Below are 27,553 nucleotides of genomic sequence, written 5' to 3'. Positions count from 1 at the left end.
TCTTCAAGATTGATTTACTGCAAAAGGTTGTATGACGAACGCATTGAGAACCATTTGAAAACTACAACATAAGCTATTTAGCAACAATAAAAACCCTTTCCAAGCCATTTTCCCTAGTCGCTTGCTAAATCCACTAGGAAAGCAACAATCAAGATAGAAAAGGATTTATGGATCAGATCTGATCAAAATAATTAAAATGGAAAGTGATGGTATAAAAATCGTGTTGAATATCCAAATTTATTACAATAGTTCTCATTAAGTGACCTAGTTTAAGTTAAGTTATGTGAAATGTACGTGAAAACATCGAAAAAATTGGTCCGCTCTCGTAAAACGTCGATTTGACTAATTATTTTACATTGAAAAAAATAATTTTGTTTTTTCATATCGAGCTAGGCTGAGTTTTTTTTTTATGATTTTCGCATTTAAATGTTTGCTCATTGCTAAATTTACCAAAATATAGTTATATCCAAGGAAATATAGATAGAAAATCGAAGATTGTAAAAAAACAAGCAAACTAATTGTAATATGGCGGTGACATAAAAGTTGATTTTCATGGGTCATTTGTGAAAAAAGTTGTTTTGCTTTTAAGAAATCATTAACAAATTCATAAGGTTTTAAAATAACTTTTATGAAGAAAACTTGCTGACTGAATTGTATTTATATAAAGCCATTTTGCTTGATCCTAACCCGTTCAGATTTATGACAGCTTTTATGGAGGCAAAGTTGCCTGCCAAAAGTTAAGCGTCAAAGTTTGTTTATCTTTCGATAGTTGCGCTGTGGGATCCAGGTTTCTTCCAAGCGGTTTTCTCCCGATGGATTGTGAGCAGTTACTCAGATAGTTTGCGATACTGTTTTACAACGTTTCGCATTTCGAACAGCTGGAAGCACAATCGGTCCCAAAAAAAGATCCCCTTCTTCCGAATGGCTACAGAAGTGCACCATCTAACGATGCAGGGATGAATTTTTTCGAAGAGTTGATTCTTTCGCTGCTAATCTCCGCTAACTAACAGTTTCAGTGGTTTGCTGTCGGTTGTTATTTCGATTGTCATCTATTCGTAAGATCTGGAGAAAGCTGGTATGTTTTTAAACTTTTGACAATGTTTTATGGATTCGAGGGCCACGCTCACTTTACTCTTCTTCACCATATGCTCAGTCGTTGATGGTGTGCTGGTTCTTCTAAAGAAGTAAATTTTGCTGAAATCGACTTGAATTTTTCATCCTACTTCGTCTATCCTTCGAGATTTGATTGTCATAAATTTAGCTCTTATTAACTATGAGGAAGCATCTTTTAAGCTCAATTTGTAAAAAGAGTAATTGGGGAGTTTCTGATGCATTTTAAACAGCCTAAAAAGCAACTATCAATGCTTTATGCTCTAATGAAAAACCTAATGGTTTTATGGTTGCTTTATCAATACATTAATAAACAATTGCTAATGACGTTTATGCTTGAATTACAGAACAGTTTTAAGGAGGGATTGAGAACTGATTTAAATTTAATTAAAAAAAAGACAGTTTTTGACTTTCTTGCAAGACTATAAAAGGTTTTTAAAACAGCAAAAAGCTGAATTACTAAGTAGGAGTGGTTTACACTTTGAAATGCTGTATTTAAACTAAATGGATTGTTCATTGCCGTTATAAAACCATCATAAATCAGAGTGGATGCCAAATGGTTACTGTATTGTTACTTGGGTACTGAAATGACAACTTCAATTCCAAGATTCCAAGTTCAGGGTAGTCCTACTAATGCTCAGGGAAGTCTTGCCGTAGTTCAGCGAAGTTCAGGAAAGCCCTGCCGAAAGTCTTGTCGAAGTTCAGGGAAGTCCTGCTGAAGTTCAGGGAAGTTCTGTGGAAATTCAGAGAAGTTCTGTTGAAGTTCAGGGAAGTTCTGCCGATGTTCAGGGAAGTTTTTTCGAACTATAGGGAAGTCCTACCAATGTTCAGGGAAGGCCTGCCAAAGTTCAGGGAAATCCTGCCGAAGTGATGTATATGATTTTTCGACTGGTACGAGAAAGCCATATAAAAGAAATCTCCTGCCAAAGTTCAGAGAAGTTTAGGGGCTGTCCATAATCTACGTAGACAGTTGGGGGGGGGGGGGGGGTGATAATTATCCACGGCCCATACAAATTTAAAAACATTTGTATGGACAATTGTCTACGCAGGGGGAGGGGGGGTCGATAATCCCAAAAAACTGTCTACGGAGTTTATGAGCAGCCCCTTACCGAAGTTCAGGGAACTCCTGCCGATGTTCAGAGAAGTTCTACCGAAGTTCAGGGAAATCCTGCCAAAGTTCAGGGAAGTCCTGCTGAAGTTCAGGGAAGTCGTTTCATTTCAATTCTTGGAAATCAGGGAAGGCCTTTCAAAGTTCGGGGAACTCCTGCTGAAGTTCAGCGAAGTCCTGCCGACGTTCAGAGAAGTTCTGCCGAAGTTCATGGAGTTATCTAATTATCTTTAAAAATACCAAGATATATTAGAATACCTTCATCAAAAAGGGTGAAATTTTCACAGAATAAGGCCTGTACTCGAAAAAAATGCACCAGACAAAAGTGTTCGCCAAAAATTTATTTTAAATCGGATTTTCTTGAAACTTTCAGCGAATGAACTAATACATATGAATTATGTTTTGGCATAATTACTTTATTCAATTTCCTTTCCATAGCTGAAAGCCCGCACCTTTCCCCTAAGACTCCTCATTACATTTGGTGCAATGGTGGAGCCGACCTTTTTGGTCACTTTCATCCATTCTTTCTTCAACTCCAGCTCGTTCTTAAACACCTTGGACGATTTTCGAACTTTGGCCTTCATTACGGCCCAAAATCTTTCCACCGGACGAATCTCTGGTGAATTTGGGGGGTTGGCGGTTTTTGATACAAAAACAACGTTATTGTCTCTGTATCAATCCAACGTCGATCGCGCGTAATGGCATGATGCCAGGTCCGGCCAAAATAATGTCTCGCCTCCGTGGGACCGCAGGAAGGGCAACAGACGCTTCTGGAGGCACTCGGTGCGGTAAATTTCGCTGTTGATGGTACCCATTGTGATGTACGGTTTACTCAGTTTATCGCATTGGCATATGGCCTGCCAGAGCAAGTATTTTTTGGCGAATTTGTCCACTTTCTTCATCCTTATGTATTTCGGAACATCAAACCGTGATTTGGCAACGTAGAACTCCAGCCCCGGTATCTGCTTTGCGTCTGCCACACACATCGGTTTCGTTAACCACTCTCGAAACAGCTTCCTTGCGCGGGATTTGGCCGCCGTGTTTTGTTGATCACGCTGGTTCGGTGCCTTCCGGACCTTGAATACACAAAGCTCAGCTCGTTTCATGGTTTGCTGAACGAACCAGGCGGAACACTTTGCCTTCAGAGCCGCGTCGCGAATCGAAAGGTTCGGATTACGATTACGGAAATAATCCAACACCTTCCGGGCCGGATTTTCTTCCACTTCCAGCCCGCCGCTCGGTCGTCTGGGGCTCCTTAAACGATTTTACCACCCGAGACACAGTTGTATGGGTGATTCCCAGTTGTCTTCCGATCCATCTCATGGTCGCAGTCGGATTTTCCATGACGGCGCGCAAAATTCTCCGGCGATTTTCTTCTTGTTTCCATGACATCTCAATAACCACTGAACCGATTGTTATGAAATTTTGCACATGTAAACAATTCACTCCAAACTAGTTATACCCAGATTTTCATCAATTTTTACCCACGGATAAAAATGGTGCATTTTTTTCGAGTACAAGCCTTATCATGAAATACTTGTGAAACAACTTGTGAAAATCGAGGATCATATTTTTTCCTTTGATTTGTTTTCCGTCGATCTTGCGGTCCGTGCTGAGCACCAATGCTTCCAACGCCAGGGAGGCAGCTCCCACACCTGGACCCTACCTATCGACCCATCAACTCATGAGCCGCGGACAAACGGCTTTACTTCCACACAGATACATGCTTACGCACAGATACATGCAAAAGCCAGTTGATTGCTTAGGAAAACGAAATCTAATGCTTGGAATTGCGTTACAAAAAATGGTTTGCATTGAAATAATGCATTTTACAGGTATGTTGTCTTCGGAGGAAATGTTCCTAACAATATTTTGAAACGATCTACGGGAGCGAAATATGACCTTTCATACGAAATACTTGTGTAATTGATGAACAAAGTTAGCACTATGATTATGGTCCTAAAATTGAACTTAGAAAATGGTTTTCAGAAATCAATCTTGTAAAAATTGCTAGAGATAGCAATTTTAGTTCTTTAATTTTGCAAGGAAGAGTTTTTTCAATTGAGCGCTGCGTTATTTTGCAAAAAAATCGATAAGTGAGTCATTCTAATCCGATTCACTTTCACTTTAAGGGCCATCCATATTAGATCCGAATCTTCCGCGACATTCTCTTTCGTTAAGAACTCAACTGTACAAATATTGACTACTGTATTTGATGTTTTGTGCACATAACTTCCTTTATCAAACTAGGGGAAATGTATGTAATTTCGGCCTATATGCCCCTAATTTGGGCCCATACATAGATAGCGACCAAAAATATCCATTAGTACCGTCCCAATGACGCGTTCATCTAGATAAAATTGATAAATAACAGATTTTTAGCGATGGGCACAATCTTAGATCTATAGGCCAACATTAGAGCGGTTTGCCCTATGTGGTAAATGTGATTGCATAGCCTTGGGTAACAAAAGAGAAAGTCGATAAAAAGAATCGAAATCTATGAGAAGGATAATAACTAGGTAGGCCATGACTTTTCATACACATTTCCTGCCAGTTGGTGAAATGTCATTAGGATTCAAGCTGCTGCACGGGTAAGTTGAGCATTTATTAGCTGCGTCGTGGGTGATTTGCCCATAATTAATATCGGTGGATTTTCACAAAATCGACGTTCATCCAGTTTTTTCAAGATGTGCTTCTTTCACGTGTATTAATTTTTATTTATTTGAACATTGATGACGTCCTGTAGATGTAAGGTTTGTTTTCTTTTAAGTCTGTTCTACTATTTTACTGATTCACTGGTCACACAAACTGTTAGTAGTAGTTTCCTTATTTCGAGCCACGGATGTCCAGTCACAACTCTTGGATATCATATTAGATTAAAACAAGAATTGCGTTTGGACAATCAGAGCTAGAAAATTCTGTACGCTGTTCGATTCCATTCAGCTTCTCCCATAATCCACTTTTATCACTCTAGTTCAAAACACTGAAAACCGATACCACTTTACGCCAGTCTGAAAAGTCCCGTTTAATCTTGGCACCGTACAGGTGCGACAATTTTCACTTGGCAAACGACTTTTGCTTGCTCTTTCAATTCTCTTGATTTGGTCGCCATTATGGCACACGGTAACAACACTCAGCACATTTTACCACATTCACAAACACGTGATTTTTGGTCCTTCGTTTGACTCCACGTGATTCACCTCCCACCGACCGGTTATCCTAGCTGGCGACGACGAACGGCAATAATAATCACAGCAACCGAACCGAAAGTTACTCTTCTTTGCAAGCTTTTGGTTGGCTCTGCAATCAAAGCACGCTTTGGGATTTTCGAGTGCTCGATTTTTGCTCAACTCACGATAAAAGTGTAATAACAATAACGGCCGCCCTGGAGTGTCCTGTCCCATGTCCTCCTGCCGCCACCGCACTGTTTATGTGTGTAGCGAACGGGATTGCTGTGGATTTCGATAGAGTTGTCCTAAGCATGTTTTGATTGCTTTTTCATTGCTTCCCTCCCTGCGGCCCATGAGGGGGGTGGTGGTAAACATTGCTTCTCCAGAATTGACGGCGAAAGGGGGTTATGTTTGCTGCATTCCTTCCTTCCTTCCTTCCTTATCGGAACGATGATGTGATAGGGCGGGTGATAATTTCGTTTTACATTTTATAATCGAGTTGAAAATGTGTGAGCCCGTAATAATTTTCTGGAAATTTGGAGGGTTTTTACGTGCGGTATAAAATCGAATTGAGCAATTAGAATTGATGTCGATTTGATGCGTAACAATTAGGTGGAATTCGTAAAGTTTGGCAAACAGCATTAACACGGAACTTCAGTCAGTTTGTTCATTTTGTCCGTCACTGACTCACGGAATGGGAAGAAGCGCACATTTTCAAGTCTTCCGTAACTTCAAAGTGGCTGGCCGGAAGTTGAGTATTATTTTGAAACTTTCGAGTAAATGCACTTACCCGTGTCGGACGAAGAGAAGAAGAATTTTAATTTTATTTGCCTACTTTTTTTCTGGCTCTCGATTCTGTGTTGCGGCTCTATCTATTTGTACCCCCCCCCCCCCCCCCCCCGATGAGTTTCGCAGTGGATAGTTCTGTCCATAGAGTGAAGATAGTTTTCGGTTGGCAACTGAGTTTCTACCGCTGCTGGTCGGGCAGCAAAAGGGGGTATTATTTACATCCAAGAGGGAAAACTTTTCCTCAACGGTATTTTTATGGAGATTTCAGGAAAAAGTTTCACCTCGACTATACAGGACGGGATGGTTCACTAAACAGCGGAAAGGGCAATATGAGGAGGGCGGAGTTCCTGTTTATTTCATTTTATTAATATTATCTTCCCTTATTGCCATATTTGGGAGATTTTTGCTTGTTTTTCGATCGTCCGATTCTGCTGCAGTGGAGGTTCTTTTTTTTTACTGAAGTCTGGAGTAAAGGAAGAGTGAGTTTTGTCTGGCTTACGGGAGACTTTTATTTGTTTTGACGTTAATGGGGTGTGCAGTTGATGATGATGATGATGATACTGGGCACTGCGCAGAAGGATGGAGATTCGCCGAAAGGTTATGACATCACACGAAATGCATGCAATCAAAGCATGAATTTGTAAATGGGAAAATGAGTTTTGTAATATTTAAACAATGAAATGCTCTTTAAACCTTGGAAAGATGCTCTTTTAGTGCGTAATTACACAAATTTACTGTCCCGTCTTTGTTTTTTTCAGTCTGAGTAGTGGAGCAATGGGCAAGCCTAAAAGTAACCTCCAGATAACAATTTACTAGTTAAAAGTATTCCTTCGTGCACATATAATTGAGCAAATTACCTTTCGGCAATTAGGTTAGGTTAGGTTAGGTTAGGTTACTGTATTAAAGAAACTTACAGCCATTGCCTGTGTGAAAATCTGCCGATATTAATTATGGGCAAATCACCCACAACGCAGCTAATAAATGTTCAACTTACCCGTGTAGCAGCTGGAATCACCAACTGTCAGGAAATGTGTATGAAAAGTCATGACCTACCTAGTTATTATCCATCTCAGAGCCTGGTTCGTCTCCCTCTTTCGACAATTTATTTTGATTATATTTCTATGAAGGGTTCTAGTTTTCACTTAGACATTCTTTAAAAGATTTCTTTAATAATCCGTTTGTTTATACTCTTCAAAACAGCGAGCATGAGCTTAAGCATGAACAAACAGCTCGTAGTTGTTACCCGGATAGAAAAATTACTATTGATATCCAAAGTTGATATTGAAATGGATAAGACGTCGATTATCAACCTGAGGTTCGCGAACCCTCTTTGGACGAAAATTACATAAAAAGAAGCGATGTAGAGCGAGCTTGTTTGCATGGTGAGACAACGTTTAGAATCGGAGACATTATCAAAAAAAAAATTCAAAAAAATAGCATGCCGAATACCACTTTAAAAACAACTTCTGATATTTCCATACCAAAATAGATCTAAATGTTATTATTTTGTTATTGATTTGATATCATCATTGGAACGATATTGCGGTAGCAAATTTCTGATATTATTTCTTGATCTCTTATGTCATGCTAATCCATATAATTCGACAGTGAGCATTCATAAGGGCGAATACGCGATGATCGATTCTCTTCATCGATTTTCTCTTTGCATTGCTACAGCTAGGCGAAACAATTTTCTAGAATTTGTTCAATGCAGAGTAGTAACAGGTTGTATTGGCTATCAATAGCAACAGAAAACGCAACGAGAAACGTTAAATCTAGCGAGTTATTAACAAAAGAGAAAATCGACGAAGAGAATCGATCATCGCGTATAGGCCCTTATGCATGCTCACTGTCGAATTGTTTGATATCAAGATCATATTTTCTACCCGGTTACTCCGTGAATGAGCAAATCCAGCGAAACTGCCACGAAGATCTAAATTATTGGGCTTGGGATTAGTCCATTCTCAGCGTGACTCCGGTGAATCAGTCTTCAATAGATCAATAACGGTGCCAGTTACGATCTTACGGTCATCGGGGTGAGGAAGGATTGTTAGTTCGACATCCGTTGTTACTAGGGATCGATTTTGTTAGTGGAAAGAGTAAATTAGATCTGGATTAAATTTGGAAAATTATGCTATTATTTTTGCCTGATATGGAAATAACCCTACCCTATCAACTCAGTAATGTAAAAGGGCCTGGGATTGAACCCACGATCTTCTGTTCAGTAAGCAAATACGGACGCCAATAGGCCACCGAGTCCCGCACATCACAACAACAAAACAACTGCGACCGACGATAGCTTATGCATAGAGACTAGTAGGTCCCGTAGAATCGTGCTTAACTTTTTGGCTCAGCTCTGGTACTATCTTCGGTCCCAAGCTAATCGATGCACCCCTCGAAACATAGGAAAATCCACGAACCTCTCATTTTATCTGACAAACTTTCATAGCGAATCAAAACAAACAATCGATTTGCTTGGGATCTAGTCAAGTAGTGAGCCAATTTAAAATCGTTAGTTTCCACCGGTTGGCTTAAGTCCAGTGAAAGAAATCCTTTCGAATGAAATGACGTCCCCGAAAGGAGTAACAGGAGGAGAGCACATCAATAGATAATAAAAAAAAAAACCAAAAAACATTGATCGGAGGAATTTCTTGTTAAAATTTACGAATCGTGAGATATTCGCGATCAATTATATAAATTAGAGATGTTTTTACTTTTTCTAGTGTCCTTGAGAAAGCCTTATTTTAATTCGAAATGTTTCTGGTAAATTGACAAGGTCATGCGGTATTCGGTCATTGCGAGAATTTTTATGTACCACTTCAATACTGTTGCGCTTTTGACCACAAACGGTTGGCTGCTGGGTACATTATCAACTTTGGGGGTGATGTGACTGGCAGCAAGGCGAGCGAACGTTCAATTAAAATTAACTCTTAAACAACAATTATTTATGATGGTTCTGAAAAGAACCGTTTTGTCGTGATTGATGAGTAATGCTGAGCTATTAGGATGAGGCTGGTGAGCAGTATGTTGTTTGGAACGAGGGTGACGCGCTTGGCATAGATGGCCCACCACTCACCACACACGGGTGATTGAATGAACAGCTTTCGGTAAGACCAGATGGAACTCAATTCTGAAATCTGTGTTAGGGAAAGCGCTTTTCGCAGGCAATCGGTGATAATTTTCAATAGTGGCATTTTGAAAAATGATAAAGCCTTAATTTTAACAGATTCATAGAAAAAAAATCCTAACGATTGACGCATAAAGAATTAAAATCCATCATCTCTGGATCAAAATCAAATCACTTTCATGCCGCGACGACTTATGTTTTTGAAATTGCACCCCCAATGTTGCCTTAAAAATATATGGTATGATAGATTTAAACATATGGCAACTGACATCCAATTGATGAGCTTGACAAATGCTCAGAAATACTCTTTAACAATTTTATGGTGGTCCTGAAAAGAACCGTTTTGTCGTGATTGATGAGTAATGCTGAGCTTTTGGGTGCTCAACACAGATAATGCTGGTGAGCTGTATGTTGGAACGGGGGTGACGCGCATATATGGCCCACAGCGACTCACAAAGATCTACTGATTCCGATCAGTAGCAGTGCGACTTCTTCCTCCTTCGGTGAATGGATGCTAATGTGGGCCCCAGCTCGCTGCTTGCGGGCAGCCTTATTTATTCAGTCTTCGACGGTTTCGCACAGACTAATCTTTTTTTTTGTTTATTAATTTATTTGATAAGGCTCAACCGAATTAACTTTACAGAGCCGAGGATTCTTGGTCACGAAACAATACATCTTAAAACTATAGTCAAAAGGTACAACACAATAAACACTTTATCTTCCGCTATCCAAAAAGCCTCATCCATTAGAACTGGAGCCGCTTCTAGTAGTTTCATTGAATGGCAGTTACACCAACGAGGGTCAGAGCGCTTCCATTGCAGCAATGGACGCAAAACGTGGTCAGCACTCACACTTATCACTAAACGGTTGCTTTCCAAAGTCGACGACACATCGATCGTAAGAACTGCTGATGAAGAACAATGAGGAGGACACACAATGGTTGCTGCCGAGAAAACAGACGATCGCGTAGCACACATCGAGAGTGGCCTGCTTTTGTCGACAGCCGAGTGAACACTGAGACTAATCTTAAACTATCACATTTACTCTTAACCTATTTTTAAAACAGAGCCTAGTTAAATTAAAATCGAAGTCATCACAAACAGCATTAAAAGCTCTAAGACAGGAACTTAGCGGACTATTAAACCCATAACTAGTCCTGTGACTGGGAATGACAATAAGGGCAAAGTTTCGTAATTGGCGCTGAGGTGCGTTAAGCATAACTTCCTGTAGAAGATCTGGACAGTCGGTGTTGTTCATCAGAATGTCGAATACAACCAATTGTTGCAATCTCAGCCGTCTCACTGATAGCAACTCTAAGTTGATTAAACGGCACCTTTGTTGGTAATCAGGAAGATTCACGGGATCATTCCACGGTAGGTTCCGGAGTGCAAATCGTATGAACATTTTTTGTATACGTACAATGCGGATCACCTGGGACGTGTGATATGGTGCCCAAACCGGGGCAGCGTATTCCAGAATGCTGCGCACTAAAGCACAAAAGAGTGATTTTAATGCGTACACATCGGTTAGTTGAGAAGCATTACGACGAATAAACCCGAGTACGGAGAAAGCTTTTGCTGTCATGGTGGAGACATGTTCGCTGAATCTATGTTTAGAGTCAATTATAACTCCCAAGTCGCGAATAAATTGCGGAGTAGTGTCAATTCGATATTGGTGAGTGAGCGTTGACAAACAGCGACTAAATATGATCGTTTTGCATTTATTGATGTTCACGCTCATACCATTCTCTTTGCACCAGATTGACACTACGTCGATGTCAGCCTGCAGTACAATACAATCGAGTACAGACGCGATAATTCTGAAGATTTTGAGGTCATCAGCATAGGAGCTTTCCAGAGGATATTCGAAGGCACAGGTCGTTAATAAAGAGGACAAAGAGCAAAGGTCCTAACACGCTACCCTGTGGTACGCCAGATGGTATGTCGAACGTATTGGAACGAGACGAGTTCACTTGCACAAATGACCTTATCCAGTCCGCAATCCAATCCGGAAATCCCATGTGTTTCAGTTTTTTTGTGGCATAGGCATGCGGGACGGTGTCGAACGCTTTCGAAAAGTCGATGTAAATAGAGTCCACCTGGTTGCGACGTTCTATCTCACGGAACAGTACGTTGGTATAGCCCAGTAAGTTGGTTGTAGTAGACCGGTGTGGTATGAATCCGTACTGATACTCAGAGATAATCGGTTTCGCTGCATTCAGCACGACCTTATGTACTAGTGATTCGAGAACCTTTCCCAGACAGCAGAGAATGAAAATCCCACGATAGTTTACCACATTGTTTAAACTGCCAGATTTGTGTACAGGAATCATTGACGCGGTTTTCCATAAACTTGGGAACGTTTTTTGTTCTAACGAACAGTTAAACAGTAACGTCAATGGTTCAACCAGAGATGCAGCGCAGTTCTTCACTAATATCGGTGGCAGACCATCGACTCCCGCTCCTTTCGAAGCATCTAATTTAGCCAACGTACTTAACACTTCGTCACAAGAAAAACTGAAGATTGGAAGGTGGATACCATAAGATGGCACGTGTTGGAAACAATCCGGGCGAGGTACAGGAGAAGTTGAACAGAACACACTTTGAAAAAAATTCAAAAAAAGATTGGCAGCATCTTCAGGTGTGCTGGCCATGGAATCACCGTAGATAACGTTATTCGGTACACGATTGCTAGCCTTTTGCTTTTTAACATACCTCCAGAACATCGACGGATTTTGTTTTAGGTTGGATTCTAGTTTGCGCATGTATACTTGGTAGCTTGAAGAGAGAAGTTCATTATAGGATGATTCAATTAGATGAAGGAAATCTCTGTTCGCGTTCGATTTATCAGCGAAATATCGTTTGCGTGCTTTCCTCAGTCTATTACGCTGATTTCGCAATTCTGCCGTCCACCAAGGCTTCCTGTTGACGCAACTTGAAATACGACGGCGTATAACGTTTGCATCAACAGTGTGTTCATGTAGAAGAAGCTGCCAGTCGATCGACGAAAACGCGGCATTAAGTGAATCAAAGTTGCATTGCCTGAGATCTGGGTCAATTGCATCCGAATCCGCGTCGATTTGGTGGTTTATGATGACGCTGTGCACATCCACTAATAAAATAAACGGTGGGTGATGGGCATCGGTGGATAAGAGTGGAAGTGGTGGCCGCAGTTCTTCAATGACATCTGGAGAATTCGTGAATGCTAGATCTAGTAGTCTACCGTTCGGGTTCGTATAAGAATTCACTTGAACCAGCCCGCACGCTGAGATGGATTCGGTGAGATTGAGTTCTTGTTCACTGGAAGCGTTCGAAGGTATAAACCCATTAACGTCCTCATCGAAGCACCATTGCAGATGAGGAAGATTGTAGTCCCCGAAGAGTAGAATAATGTCATTGTCCGACGAACGATCCGATAAGTTCTGGACAGCCGTAGCGTGAGCCGAATATAAACTTGCGTCGGAATTCGGGGGAAGATAGATGCCAATGATCAACAGCGAATGGTGAGGAAGTGTTACTCGCACAACAATTTGTTCAAGCTGTCTACAATCGTCCAAAGAAACCGCAGTACAGTGCAAAATATTTTTAACAGCTACGAAAACTCCACCACCCCTCGAAGAATTACTAGTAGTTTCACTTTGATCACACCGAAATATTGAGTAGTCGGGAGTGAGCTCCGTATCGCTTATATCAGATCGGAGCCATGTTTCGGTAAAAACAATTATATCGTAGTCGCAGCTCGATAGCCTTAACTTCAATTCTGTCGTTTTAGTGCGCAGACCTCTGACGTTCTGGTAGTAGACGGATAGAAAGTTGTGTCCTGAATGAGCTGCATCATTATTGCTGCCGTGCTGTTTGGATAGTTAAACTCGCTGACGTTTGAAGAGGGACAGTTGATTGCAATGCTAGAACCAGTAGATTGATCAGAAGTTGAACTGCTTAAAACAGAAACGTACTTGCCAAAGATAGCGGTTTGGAAGACACCCTCTCTGACCCCACACTCAGGGCCAGGACGACTGTTGGCCGATGACGGGAAAAGCTCGACTGTGGTAGGGGGATTAGGGGCTTCCATGTAGCCAGTATCGTTGCGTCCCAGAGTTGAAACATGCTGACTTGAAGGTCTTGAATAATGACGGCTAAACGGTGTAGTACTGAAACCAAGCAACGAATCAGGAGTTGGGCTGAACCAGAATGAATCGTACTTGCCTGCGGTATTAGTTTGGAAGACCACGTTTCCAAACTCACACACAGGGCCGGGACGACTGATGGACGATGGCAGGAAAGGCACGACTGTGGTGAGAGGATCGGTGGCTCACCGAAAATATTCCCTAGGCTAGAATGCAACGAACTATTCAGATTTAACCGATCTATGCTGTGGTGAAAATCAGTGTTCGATTTTCGACATTTCGAATCGACATTCGATTCCCTTCTCAGGTGTGGAAATGATAACAAGCTGTTCATGGTCTTCAAATTTTCAGCATACTGTCCAATCCGAAGGTTAATAGAGTCTACTCGTATTGAGAGATCACGCAGTGCTTTGAGTATGTGCGATTCACGATCAACGATTGTTGGGTTAAAGTTAACTCTGCAAGCATCGCAAAACCACAGTAGATCGACATTGTAACGTTGAGCCCAGCACAATTGAAGTGGAACAGTCTGTTGCAGACTCCACTGCAGAGAACGTATTTGTCATTGCCGTCAATAGGCTCCGAACAAGTATTACAAGCGCTCATGACGATGAGAAATCTCTACCCGTTGTTTAATTCAGCGCAATATTACGGTGATCCAAGTAAGAATGAAAGCGCCTAGATGTATGCAACGTTCAGGTTACTGAGATGTGCTAGCTTCCAAAGTTTACTGGTAGATGGCGCTTCGGAAGAGAGACAGCGAGTAAGTAGATATGAGCGATTACGATGATACAATGCGTATTTCACAAAAACACAATTGCATAAAACACTGTGGCACAACTAGGTAAACAACACTAGATTCCGATATGCAAATATTGCACCAACGAGCGCGTCTGATAATAAACAGCGCGAAAAAACAACGAAAAACGGCGAATTAAAATCTGCGACGACAACAAACAAAGAGTGATGTTGGACAGTGTTCAACGCCACGAATATACACCGTTCAGTGAGACCGGATGGAACTCGATTTTGAAATCTGTGTTAGTGAAAGCGCTTTTTGCAGTCAATTGTTGATAATTTTGATCACCATTGCAACAGTTGGACATTTGTGTAATTTTAAATAGTGACCTATTGAAAATTAATAAAGTGTTCATTTCAGCAGAAAATTTCAATCGATTGGCTTGTTTAGAATTAAAATCAATCCGCTATTGACAGAGTTATAAGTGGTCAAAACCTGACCATTTTTCGTAATGTGGTCGATTTTGGTTTTTTTTAAATTGCACTCCAATAGGGTAATAACAACCCTATCGATGTCGATCATGAAACGTGGAAGATGGTTGATTTTCTTCATTATCGAGACTTTCAGCTGGAACAGACGTGGAAGAGCTTTGATTAGATCCCACTAAGTTGTTGTAGCGGAAAACTACAACACCGAAACGAGTAGAGCCGTTTATTTTCTACACGAACGCCTCAGTGATCCCTGCTCAAGACAACTATTCTGTGTGATAAACTTGTGTCTATATACAAAAAGCTTCAGTGCGTATATGAACATCGTTGTGTCGTCGCAAATTCTGATTTTGGGGGAATTCAAATGTTCACTTGGTTGTTCACGCATTTTGCCTTCGGCAAGCTTCCAAGATCTCGTCGTCGTCGTGTACCTATGCGAACAATTGAGAACGGTTCCTAACAGGGTCTGATGAAATAGCCATTTGTGGATAGGATTGTGTTGGTGGCAATTTTGATTCTTGAAAACTGGAAAAACAAGAAACAAGGAGGCGTTGAACTCGTAACTAAAAGCATAATAAACGCGTCGCCTGCTTGGTGAATTCTCAGCCGAGTTCCCAGTGAGAGGGTTAAATAATTGCAGTTGGCAATTGAAATCCCTCCGTAATTGTTCCGAGTGAAGTTTCAGAGTGCCATGTTCTCCTTCAAACGAGGCAGCAAGCGATAAAAGACGAGAAATGCTTCGTTTAATCGCTCGATATGGGATATATACTATGGCAGCTAGGTTCATTCTAATCTCCATGCAGAATGTAGGTACCAACGCACAGTGGTAGGGTCTCCATGCAAAAGTTGGCAATTATCCACGACCCATACAAATTTTAAAAATTACGTATGGACACTTGTTAACGCAGGGGGAGGGGGTCAAGAATCTCAAAAAACTGTCGACGTAGTTAATGAATAAAGGGAAAATATCATTTATTTCTATCAGATGACATATCGGAAATTCATTTTTCAGAACTTAACGCAAAAAAAGCGCAGAACACGGCTACATTTTCTGAAAAGTAGACTAACAATCCCATACATACTTGCTATCACTGTAGCCATGAAATTCATTTTTACGATGGTTCTATAACTCGATATCGAGTTAGTGGACATCGAGTTGTGGAGAGTTAATTGATTAATTCAACTTTGTAAAAATTAACAAAAAATGTAAAATTGATCGGCAATGCTTCAAAATTTTAGGGGAGTATATCCGAACCTAATACTTTCATTAAAAATATGCGAAACTAAAAACAATTTAGTTTAAGTTTTTGGAATTTGGACGACTTTCGACCACTGTGCAACGGAAGAGAGACAGCTTTGACTGGAGCGGGAAACGTTCTACTAGATTGCATCGCTTTAAAGGATTAGAAAACTCAGATTATGCAAATTTCGAAACGATCCACAAGAGGTTGGCTTTTCCGGGGAAGAATATGTACATATATGTACGTGTGCACGGCCAATGAGAGTAACTCAAAATAGAGTAGCATTTGATTAAAAACGGCATGAAGTGAGGTTACTCAGTGAAGGAGTAAAACTTCCCTCGAGAAGCTTCTTGAATATGAGGAAATCGAGAGATATTTCACTCAATATGCTTCTAAACTGACTAAAACGCTCAACCACTGAGTAGCCCCACTTTTTGCAATTTTGAGCTGCATTCGACTTATCCAAGTGCACACAGAACGGGACATTTTGAATTGGGTTATCAGAACATCGTGGTGGCGGAGACGCGTGGTAGATTTCATTGTGTATGGGAAAAACTACAAAACTAACTGCCATGTGGCCGTGTATGGGACATTGGATCGAGACAGATAATGAAGCTAGTTTCGTAATGGCACCAGCAGGAGCAATCAAAGTGCCAAGTTCCCGTAAGCTTTCGGGGTGTCGTCGACGTAAGGGATCGCCGCAGGAAGAACCGGATGCCGAAGAAGCAATAATAAAACTGCGCGCATAAATAATTGCAAAAGTTGAACGTGCCATTTCCCATCAGAGGAGGCGTCGCCGTTGCGTTGTCAGCGTCCGTGTGATTCCACAGCCAACGTGATTGTTGGCAGACTGTGACTATGGTAAACAACTTCCCAGTTGTTGGTAGCGAGGAAGAGAAAGAACACTGAAGTAAATCGACAGTTGATTCCAGTGAGCTTTGGGAGTGGCAAAGAGGAGATTGAGAAAGGTTTTTACTTATTTACAGCGACCACTTGCTGTGCGGTATGAGCGAGTCGTTGTTGGTTGTTTTGGGATTCCGGGCTGGATGTACTGTAACCGAGTCTTGACAATGTAGTGGATGGAGCAGTTAGAAAACGATTACATCTCCTAGGAGCAGTTAAGCTCGCCCCCACTGAGTTGCGAAGCGTCGAAAGACGAATAAAAGCAATTAAATTTTAATTTAATTTTTCATTTTCATTATTGCACAAATAGTCGGGAATTAATGACTGAGAATGGAATGGAGCACTGACTTCAGTTCAGAAGTGTTTGGAGATGGTTGTATTTTTTTTTTTTTTTTTTAGTGACCCTGGGAAATAAGATTCACACTGTAGCACTGTAGCACACATCTAACTTACCATGAAACTAACCATGAAGCATAATAGAAATTACATGCTCACTTAAATGCCCAACAGAGTTATACAACACTTGAACAGCAAACAACAAACTTCACAAATAGAGCTATGAAGCGAATGCGTGTCTCATTGAAGCATTCATCAAAACAAATTATGCTACCAAACAAAGCAATGGACAGAGAGAGAGAGAGAGAAAGAGTAAATGGGAAGCAAACAAATCGAGTGCAAACTTCATTACGCTTCGTTTTACCCCGGACCGAGACGACGACGAGAGTAGCAACAGTCGAAATTTCCATCCGTCTGCAGCTTCACACAGTGGACACCAACTGCCATGTTTCTGAAATTGTTGTATAGGTACACCTAAATCACAAAAAAAAACGATATTTTAATGCCAGCAATAAACATTTAAAATTTTTGTTTGTTCCTCCTTGCTCAGGCCCCAAAGTTATATTTTCATTTAGCACCAGAACAACCGTCATCCTAGCAAGCGACGTGCCTATGAAAGCTCGTTCGCCTGCTACGATGTGATGACGATGGTTGCTACGCGGATGCTGCTGCCTGAAAATATATGTTCCGGTGCTTCCGCGAACCCCATGCCTACTTTGTGTGCTGAATGTGCTGCTCTCAGTCTGTGGCGGCGGGTGTTGATGGGAAATGAAGTCACACATATAGCGTGCCGTACATGCTTATAGGATGTGTTGTTGAGGAATTTTCTCCTGCAATCATTTCTGCCAGACTCCAGCAAGCAGAAACACAGGGAAAAGTTAGATGTATTACAAATTGGGATGTGAAATTTGTTACCCAGGAAGGATGCTCGGCGGAGGGATGCGAGTATATGTAACGGAACGGGAAGCACGCCAGCGTGAATAAATTCCATCTCGTTCTCATCAAAAGTTGCCTTGGGAAAACGAAACGAATGGAATTTTTGTCAGCCTGCAGTTGAAGTTGTAATGGTAAAAAAAAAAATCAAATGTGTTAAAATTGAAGTCATGCAATAGAATTCGTTATAACAGTGTTATTTTCGTGTTTCAAATACGCAAAAATTAATTTTAAATATATTTCACATCAAAGTAACCGCAGGAATAGCGCACACAAAACCTTCATTGATGTGTCTGAAATACTCAGTGTGTGTAGATGGTGGCAGCCAGAGGGCAGAAGCGAGTGCACCTAATGCCGAAAGATTTACTAGCCAACTGTCCGTCGATTGATTTACTGCGCCTACTACAACAATACAGAGTAGTGCTCTCGGGAGCAAGCCGCGGCTCAAATCAGAATTTATTTCCGACCTCCTCCTGCTTGATTCGACTGCTCTGGCTGGATGCATGTGTCAAATGAGCAACATTATTCGATGGCAAAGGATTGGTGGCTGAATTTAGATCAAGTCACTCTCTCTCTCTCTCTCCCACGCCCCAGCCGTGCCACTATGGCAGTGATTTATGGTAGCAATTTAATTAACTATCATGAGCAGAATTGAATTTTGAGTAAGTTTTCCCCTCACTGGTTCCTGATTTCTGGTGGCAAACGGCGGGGAGCAGCGAGGAATGTTTGACTTGCACGAGCAATAATTTCTAATTATGATAAATTGAAATTGAAGTGTCACCCTTACGCGATTGTGTGGTCTTGATAACATGGCGAAATTCTAAAAATCTATCGAAACACTAGGATGCGACTGATTTCAGCGACTTCACCAACAAGTAGGCCTCGAATAATTATCCTTTGATCTTGCAAACCGAAGTAGGCTTCGCCAACCACACAAGGGCTTGCTTAAACTTAGCACCCTTTGCCAGCTGCTCCGTTGACTAGCGTAGAGCCACAGTTGAAATTAATTTAAATTTAAATTTGAACTTAATGAACGATTAATTAAAATTAATTGAACGACAAAGTATTCAAGCGAGGCGTCGTCATCGCCGTCGTCGTCGTCGGTCGATTTTCCTTTCCTTTTGCTTCGATGCCACTGAACCGAACTAATGTCCCTTTCCCCGGAAAGGACTCCCTGCGTGCGGCCAACACGGGTTCGGCTTTGGAACTTTGTCCTCTGCTACCAGCCAATAGTTGGCGACAACACGGATCCGACCATGGTTGGCCCTTTACACTAGACTTTTAATTACTTCCGAACATGCATCATTGCCTTTTCGGCAGGCATGCAGGCAGGCAGGCGTGCCTGGCGTGTGCGCTCGGTTGGGACTTCTTGACAAGTAGCTTTATGACAGGGTGGCCAGTGGGTTTTCATTTTTAAAATTCCCGGTTTTTTTCCCTAGTTCAAATCTGAAAAATTTCCTGGGTGTTAATATTCAGCAAGAAACTGAAGTCATCAGTGTTAAACAAAATTGAAAACGTGATTTGTTGGACAATTGTTCTTATAAGTTTATCTAGAGGAAGCATTTGTTAAAGCCGAAAGTACATTTGCATTACAAGTTCGTTCAAATATCAAACGCAGCTATCGATGCAATTTACGAGCAAACCCTGTTGACACACATTGAACAAACAGTAGAATCGCAGTAGGCCGCGCTTGAAAGCTGACGTGTTTTTCTTTTGCTGTGTAGTTTTCGTCAGCGAATTAAACTTTTTTGCTTTGAATTTGTTAATTTGTGTACTGAAATTTAGATTCAGGTGTTCATAAAGTTGTCATTTAGTGATATATTGTATTTTTTCATGTTTAGAGGCGTCCGGTTATGAAGCCAAATTTGATTAAAGTGAAGAGAGGAGTATGGAAGGTGAAAGGGAGAAAAATGTAGTGACAAAGGAAAGAAGCAAGAAAGAAAGGTCCGTCTTGAGTGATTCGGTTGACCTTGAGTTTAACCTCCAAAATCTACGTCGCAGCTTCGGTTCTATTGTTTGGTGTCGGTTTCATTGCCTCCCGGGAGTCCGGTTCTCCGAGTTCGGATGCCACATTTTCGACGTGTGGTTCTGTTGAGCGATTCGTCACCGTGGACGAGTTTTAGCCCGGTCCGGTTAGTGAATTGGCTCGGGACAGTGTGTGTCCGTCGCGAGTTTTGGTGGTGATTCGGTGGCAGACGTTGCCGTGAATCAGCAAGTTTTCCGCTTGCAAAAGTGTTCGGCTGCTGGTCTCTTGCCGGTGTCGGAGATTCCGACTAATCCGAGCGATTTGTAAATAACCCACCCCTGGGCCGGAATCCTCTCTGTTTTATTACGGTTTTTTATTTGCTCTTTCTGGAGGAATATTTGCGTTATCTTTGCCTTTTTACGCCCACATCACTTTGTATGCAAAATTCCATTGCTGTCCGTGCAATATGTTTTCAACAGCAGTAAAAGATCGCAAAAGCACACGAGGCTTTCCCACCCCACAGTGCACAACACTGTGGAGAAATTGTTAGGGACAGGGAAGTTTTGCCGTTGTTTTCTGTTCCTCTCTTAAAGAACTTAGCATTTTTTTTTCACAGTGCCAATCTATCTTTTCAAATCTGTATTGGAAAATCCTCACAAATCTCATAACCTTTGGAATTGGCACGTGGTGATAAATATTGTGTACTACTGCACAATGTGGCACAGGAATGATTTATTTATTTCGATGTCCGCTATCGGAGCTGTTCAGCAAAAACCGAACAGAAAATATGACTCCTTGGAGGGTGTCCTGCATCTTGCCAAACTGACAGCGCGGTACAGAAATCCGAAAGAATTGAACAATCCGAAGAAAAAACATATGGATTGATTTTGCCCTGGTGAGATAAGACAACAAAAATTCAAACAAAGAATCAGTGGTTGATCAAATTTTACCACGCGTTCAATCGAAGTAGGCGGGGGGTGGTTGGGTCCGAACGAGGATGGTTTTCATTATTTTTGTGGTTGTTTTCGTTTCGTTTCGATAATGCAAATTTTCCATAGATGGCTTTGTTTTTTTTTATCATATCATACCGTCGATCGTTCCCTTGTTGTCTGTTCCGTTGTTGACGTGGAGGAGGTGTCAATGTTTACCTTAGAGTGTTCGGCAGGATCAACTCAGTGCTGAATTCACACATACATCATTTGATAGGATTAATTTATTATACATATGTGTGACAATTATTTTAAACAATACCGATGCCATTTTGAGGTACCTGTGTATGGATATGGGGAATTATACCTGCAGAACCTGCCATGTGGACTTTGCAGACACTTAACATGGATTGGAACAATAGAACTGCAGTACATTATACTTGCAACGATCGGTGTGATGAATTTAGTATTACGGTTGATTTACAGAGTGATCAATGTTAATTATTTGATTTTGTTGATTTATCAAAAAGAACGCTTCATAATAGATTATTTTTAATCCATTTAATTCAGTGATTTTTGCTATCAAATAGACACTATTTTATTCAACTCATTATTGCCCATTGATTCATTTTTTTGGGTTTCAAACCAGTGTACAATAATGGTCGAACAAATGTGGAACGAGGTAAAAAATTTCCGCTGAGGGTATTCTGAGATGAAAAAAAGAAAATTATTCAGAAATTACTGAAGAAATCCTGCGAAGAGTTCCAAAATGATTCCAACACTCATTTTTTTTCGAGATCCTGGATCAAAAAAACATGATCCAGGATTTGTAATAAAATAATGTTAATGATAAATAAATTTTTAAATTTTGAGATCACATGCTTTGACAATTTTGTGATCCGGGATTGACAAAAATCTTCAAGATTCAGGGAGTTTTATTTTAAAACATTCCGGACATGGATACATTTCCAAGATTCTGGAACATGGGATTTATTCTAGATTCTACAAAAGTTTTTGTAATGCCGAACTTCGATATGTTTTTAAAATTAACTGGAAATAAATCATTTTGTTTTGTTTTGGCATGAACATTTTTTGGACTTTAAGACATTGAAATTTTTCAATTCAAATCAGCTTTCTAATAGCTCGAAATTTCTTGTTAAAGCTCTGGAAAAACCCGGAAATCTCAGGGAATTTTATTTACCCAGATGAAATGGAAAGGATGGTCAACAGGAGATTGATTACATTTGTTTAAAATCGAAAAACATCTCGACCTCATAAAACAAAAAAGCATTGAGGCCCGGATAAACTCACGGAGAGGAGGGTCATCAGATAGCGTAGATTCCAGCATGGACACGGAACAAACACGTATTTTGGTACCCTTAGCCAGACGCTCGAGGATGTAATCTCAGAGGCAGGGGTTGAAACGGTTGACGTGTTTTTACTGCACTCGCTTCGTTGTCGTGCGCGACAGTCTGTTTGTATTCGTACACTCATGCTCTACCGTCGTCTCTCTCACACAACACAAACGGTTGAATAACATTCGAGCAAGAAAGAAAATTATCAAATAACTATCATATGACATTTGTGATTTCGTTTTAATTCCTTAATTTGGTGTAAATATAGGACATCATTGCTTGCTATTTTCAGAATTCACACAAGCACAACATCAGCAGCTCTTATTATGAGAAAAACTAAAATACATTCGTGACGGTCTTCGGCGACAGTGTCGTATGAAAAAGCCTGTCGTATGACATTTTAGTTTGGTACTGTACTATGATAGCTTGTTTTGCAAGTGTCGGAGGCGAAGGCAGTGGATTATCACAGAAAATGTGTCGACTACCGTGACTGCTTACAAGGCTGCTCAGAGGACAAGCACATCGAGCTGGTGGAACTTCTTGACGAATTTTCGGATAGTCCTGAGGAACCAACAATGCGTATTTGTATTATATAGTTAGAAATATTTGTAGGGCCACAGACATAGGCAATATTTCGCGAAATTCCACGGAATTCAGCAGTTTTTTACCTCAACTACACAGCAGAAGCTTTGCGGCAAATCGGATTTAACGCAGGCCGATGCAACTCCATTGCACAGGACGATTTTGATTTTAATGCTTAAGACTTGTGATTTTACATTGTGATGGTTATTCCCCATCAGACTTCATTCAGCGCCACAGGGAGAATTTTGTGGACTTTTTCCTTTGCATTGCATGGTTTCAGTTGAATTTTACAACGGTCTTCAGTCGATTTTTTTCATTTAAAATATCAAAAACAATAATCCCAAATGAATTGAAGCTTTCGAAAGCAGGCACTCACTAACTTACCCCACATCTACCGTGTAATGGACTTTCGAAACAAATGCTCGGAAAAGCTGCAACTCCCTGCTATAACTAACTACGTTCCCATCCCGGTAGAGGACTTTCAAAATGAATAAAACATTAACAATTTAAATTGAAATTCTAGCTCTCCCTCTCCCCCTCGTTTGCCATATGGGCTAAAACTTTATCCGAGGAATCGATCATGACAAGCACATCCAAAATGGCACCCGAAACTCAGAACAGTTTAGTACACCGTCATCCTTTATCGCACTGTAAATGCGCATTTCTCACTCGGGCTTGAATATAGTAGAACAAGTTTTAACCGTGCACTGAAAACCCCGAACTTCCGCGGACGAATGTTCCTTCTTCACCCTTTTTGCGGCCGGGCTAAATAAATTGTACACAATATGTGACTGCGCTCTGCGGTGGTTTCCCCACTCCCTGTCAAAACACCAACGCCGAGAACGCAACTAAAACGTTTTCAATTTGTTTTTAATATTAATTTCTATTCTGTGGGTACAAGCATTTAATTTAATTTGCACAATGCTTTTCACATTTACACTAGTTTGTGCTGATTATTAAATGGTGGCTATTTACTGCAAAGAAGGCTGCGAATAGCAAACTAGGAATAGCCTACTGTGTTAAAGTTTAACAGAAAACAAGTGGTGGATTTTTATTCAATCTCTTAGAAACCATTAATCCTAGCTAATTGATGATGCTCCTTAACGCCACTTCCGGCCGCCTCTGTTCTTCTTTCTCCGGATTTGAATGCGAACCGGGACGGTCCGTTCTATGTAGACTGGCCTCTCGAGGAACACAGGGATTTTCTTTTCAACGTGCACAGGGTATGGCACTTCGACGTATTCTTTTTGAACAACCGGGACCTTAACTTCGACCGGGTATGGCACTGGGCGATCTATGTGAACAGGAACCTTCTTCTCCACGATCACCCGAACTTTCTTTTCCACGATGACTGGCACCTTCTTTTCGACCTCCACCTTAAACGGAACTTTCACTTCAACGCGCTTCTCGACCTCTACCGGGTAAGGCACTGGAACGTGTTTCACTACCGGTTCCTTTTGCTTCTTGGATGGCGTTGGGCGATCCCGTGGGAAATTTGGGAATTTTTGGTTTTTTGGGAAGTTTTCTAATGACACATCATCCGCTTGGGCCAGATCGTCCCAAAGGTCCCGTTTGTTCATTTTGCTACCGTCGACTGCTGCACTGGCGGCGATGGCCAGGGCCATTGAAAAGATGACAAACACCTAGATAGGAATTGAAAAAAAGGGTCAATGGTCGCGATGAAATCCTTTCCTTTGAGCAGGGCTTACCTTCATAATAAGCGTGTCGTAGTATGATTGGTGTCCCAGCGTACAAGGATTGCTTGGTAATGAACGGTTGCGATGAGCACTGTTGACTGATGGGTGGCCACCGATAAGCTGGCGGTTTTTATACAACGCTCACACTCTTTCATAGCCGTGCGTTGCTCCCAAGATCGAAACATTGGAGTACATTCATTTCGGCAGTGTTTCAGCCACCAGTTGCTTCTGCGCTACTGTTTCCATCATGCCAGCACATCGATCGACGCTGCGACGTTGAATTGCAGCACATTGGTGATCATACAGACGTAGAGCGAATATGTGTATGTGTCAGTGGTCACCATGTTGCTATGATTTGGCGAAGATCCTACTAACTATGTAGGGAAGAACAGTACATAACGCACCCCCGGGGTAAGACGCACTTTTTCATTTTATTTTGAGTTTTTCTTGGAATTTTAAATCCAATTCTAGGATTTATCATGCAGAATTTTGAGTTCAGATGCTATGCTAGAAGTGCTGCTTGATAAGACAACAAAAAAGTTACTTAAAAGCCATGAAAAACACAAATGAAAGTCAGCTGGTGCGTTCTGCCCAGGGGGTGCGTTGTATACCATTCTCCCCTAAATTGATTCAGTAGGCGTGTGTTGCAAAAACACGAAAGGATCTTACAAGGCCTACTTGAGTTTGAATTTCTCACGGCTTTCAAAGTTCGTTAAAGTCGGACAGTTCCGCTCCGTTTTGATGGGTATCCCTGTGGGTGTGCTTAACAAATTGCACAAACCACCAGGTTGGATGTCGAAAACACTAATTGATCCGAATGATTGGGTAGGTCATTGAAATGTAAACCTATAAGTGTATCGAACCGCTATGCTACAGAACCGACAAACCTTTGTGGTTTCCGAAATGCGTGTTATTCACATACCCAAGAGCGAACAACACAGAGAGAGATGAGCGCCGGGTCGGGTGCGGGGTATAGGGAAATGCTAATGATCAATTATCATATGATGCGCGCTCTAATATGCGAAGCATCCGAGTGCGGTTGAAATTTGAGGCGAAATGGAAAGTTCGATTAGGTGAAGAATTTCAGTTTGATAATTGATTTGGGCACCGAGCGGAAGCGATCTAATACTGTTGTTCGCCATGTGGAAATTGGCTAGGTCTGGATTTTTTTTTGATTGATCTGTTCTGTTAAAATGTTTATTTTCAAAATATGATGGCGATTATGAGCTACAGTCGATCCTCGGCAACCGAAATAGTTTTGCATAATGTTATGGCTAATTTGAGTGAATTTAAATTTCCCGAACTACAATGAATGTCTCCAGCTGTAGAATAGTTTTCCATAACTACAGTCCACAACATTGAGTTCACTAACTCAATATCGAGTTATAGTACCATAGTAAACATGGCTTTCATTTCCTATATAATTATTGCTCTCGATAGTTCTATAATTTAATGGTCCCTTCTATATCCAGTTGTAGATAGTTCACTGTGTATAGTATCATGTCATGATATATAGTATCACGAACGACTTGGGGTCTCGCATTTCGTAACCCTACATAGATTTTGTAAATCTGTCGTCAATTAGTAATGTAAAATTAATTTTTGACAGTCATTATGGTTACCCAAAATAATACTTTGTCAGAAATTACCCTCCGCACAGCAAAAACATTGTAACATTTGTGAAATAGCTCTACCATTTGGCTACCAGGCTGGTTGGTGATAAAAAAAAACAGCAGAGAACTGTTGTAGTCCTGTCACATTCTCGTGTTGCTGGTACAACTTATTGATTTTATTCAGTTGGTATTCTGTTTTTGATGGTTGAGAGATTGTGGTTTTATAGAAGTATTTCAAGCGGAAGATGAGTTAAACGATTACGAACCAATTACCGGCGGGGTTATTTGTAACCGATCCATGCGCATGGAATTTTCATGGTTCAAAATATTGATTTAGCTCCACCAAGTTCATTCTCACAAAATTTGTTCTCATTAGTATACGAACTCCTACTGCACTTGGCCCTTTGAAGTTTATGTGGGAATTGAAAAATTGAACGTTAGGATAATTAGTTATTAATTGATTAGGAAGATGATGTTCTTCTGACATGGTTCATTTACTACTCAGCAGACAACATTGGAATAATAGGACAAAAAATCGGAGCTATTATGTCATAAGGGCAAGATGCAGTGTTGCCCTGAAAACAGCCGATTAATCCTACCAGCAAGTTATCAACTTGGAAATTAATTAAAAACAAATTTTCTTGACATTCCATTAAAAGTGGTTTTCAACAAAGTTGTAGCTGGGAAATTTTCACGTAAGAGGGGGGGGGGGCTCTGATGGATAACTTTTCCGTAAATCATTATGGTGCAGGGCTAAAAGGATGAGGACAAACAATACACTTTTCTTATAGTAATTCCCATATAAACTTCAAAGAGCCAGTGGTGCAGAATCAGTTCGCCACCAAATTAGCTCAAATTTTGGGATATTGATCACCCTGATTTGGATTCGATTGATCTTGGTGGATCAAATTGATAGGTATTTTGCAGCTGGCAGAGAACCCAATACTTCGTTGTTGAAATTGATTCGTGTGACTTCATCCATCAGTATTTTCAGCCTTTCAAGCTGTAGCCGACATCACTAGTTAATTAAAAAATGTACTTAAATTTAGAAAAAAGCATGGTGTGTTCGTCCCAAGTAGTAGTCAACCTGAAAATATGGTGAGAAATAAGGAAACTGGATTGTAAATTTTGGGATGAATCCAACATATTTGTCACACTCAACGGTCAGTATCTGAATCGAAAACCATGTTTTCCAAAATGTTTATTTAATAGGCTCAATATATTTGAAAGCTCTGCGGAGCCGAAGGACTAAACAAATATTACAATGGAGATCTAAATCGATTTCCTATATTTTTTGTGCTTACAACGCATCGAATCTCGACAGACCCGCAAACCTTTTCT

At 40.8% G+C, this 27,553-nt stretch overlaps 1 protein-coding gene across 1 annotated transcript; it reads right to left on the bottom strand.

Moving 5' to 3' along the window:
* Positions 1–23,998: 23,998 nt before the first annotated feature.
* LOC135699526 (uncharacterized) lies at positions 23,999–24,682 on the bottom strand. Its single transcript, XM_065219805.1, has 2 exons — positions 24,612–24,682; positions 23,999–24,545 (listed from the first exon to the last, which is right to left on the bottom strand). Exons 1-2 carry the CDS (start codon positions 24,615–24,617, stop codon positions 24,003–24,005), a joined length of 549 nt encoding a protein of 182 aa, XP_065075877.1. The 5' UTR covers positions 24,618–24,682; the 3' UTR covers positions 23,999–24,002.
* Between the last annotated feature and the right edge of the window lie 2,871 nt (positions 24,683–27,553).

The sequence above is a fragment of the Ochlerotatus camptorhynchus genome, unplaced genomic scaffold (assembly GCF_037179485.1).
Source record: "Ochlerotatus camptorhynchus isolate MF236.1 unplaced genomic scaffold, CSIRO-AGI_Acam_v1.1 ptg000112l, whole genome shotgun sequence".
Taxonomy (NCBI): domain Eukaryota; kingdom Metazoa; phylum Arthropoda; class Insecta; order Diptera; family Culicidae; genus Ochlerotatus; species Ochlerotatus camptorhynchus.
Note: the sequence above shows the minus strand (reverse complement) of the source record. Positions and strands in the feature narration are given on the sequence as shown.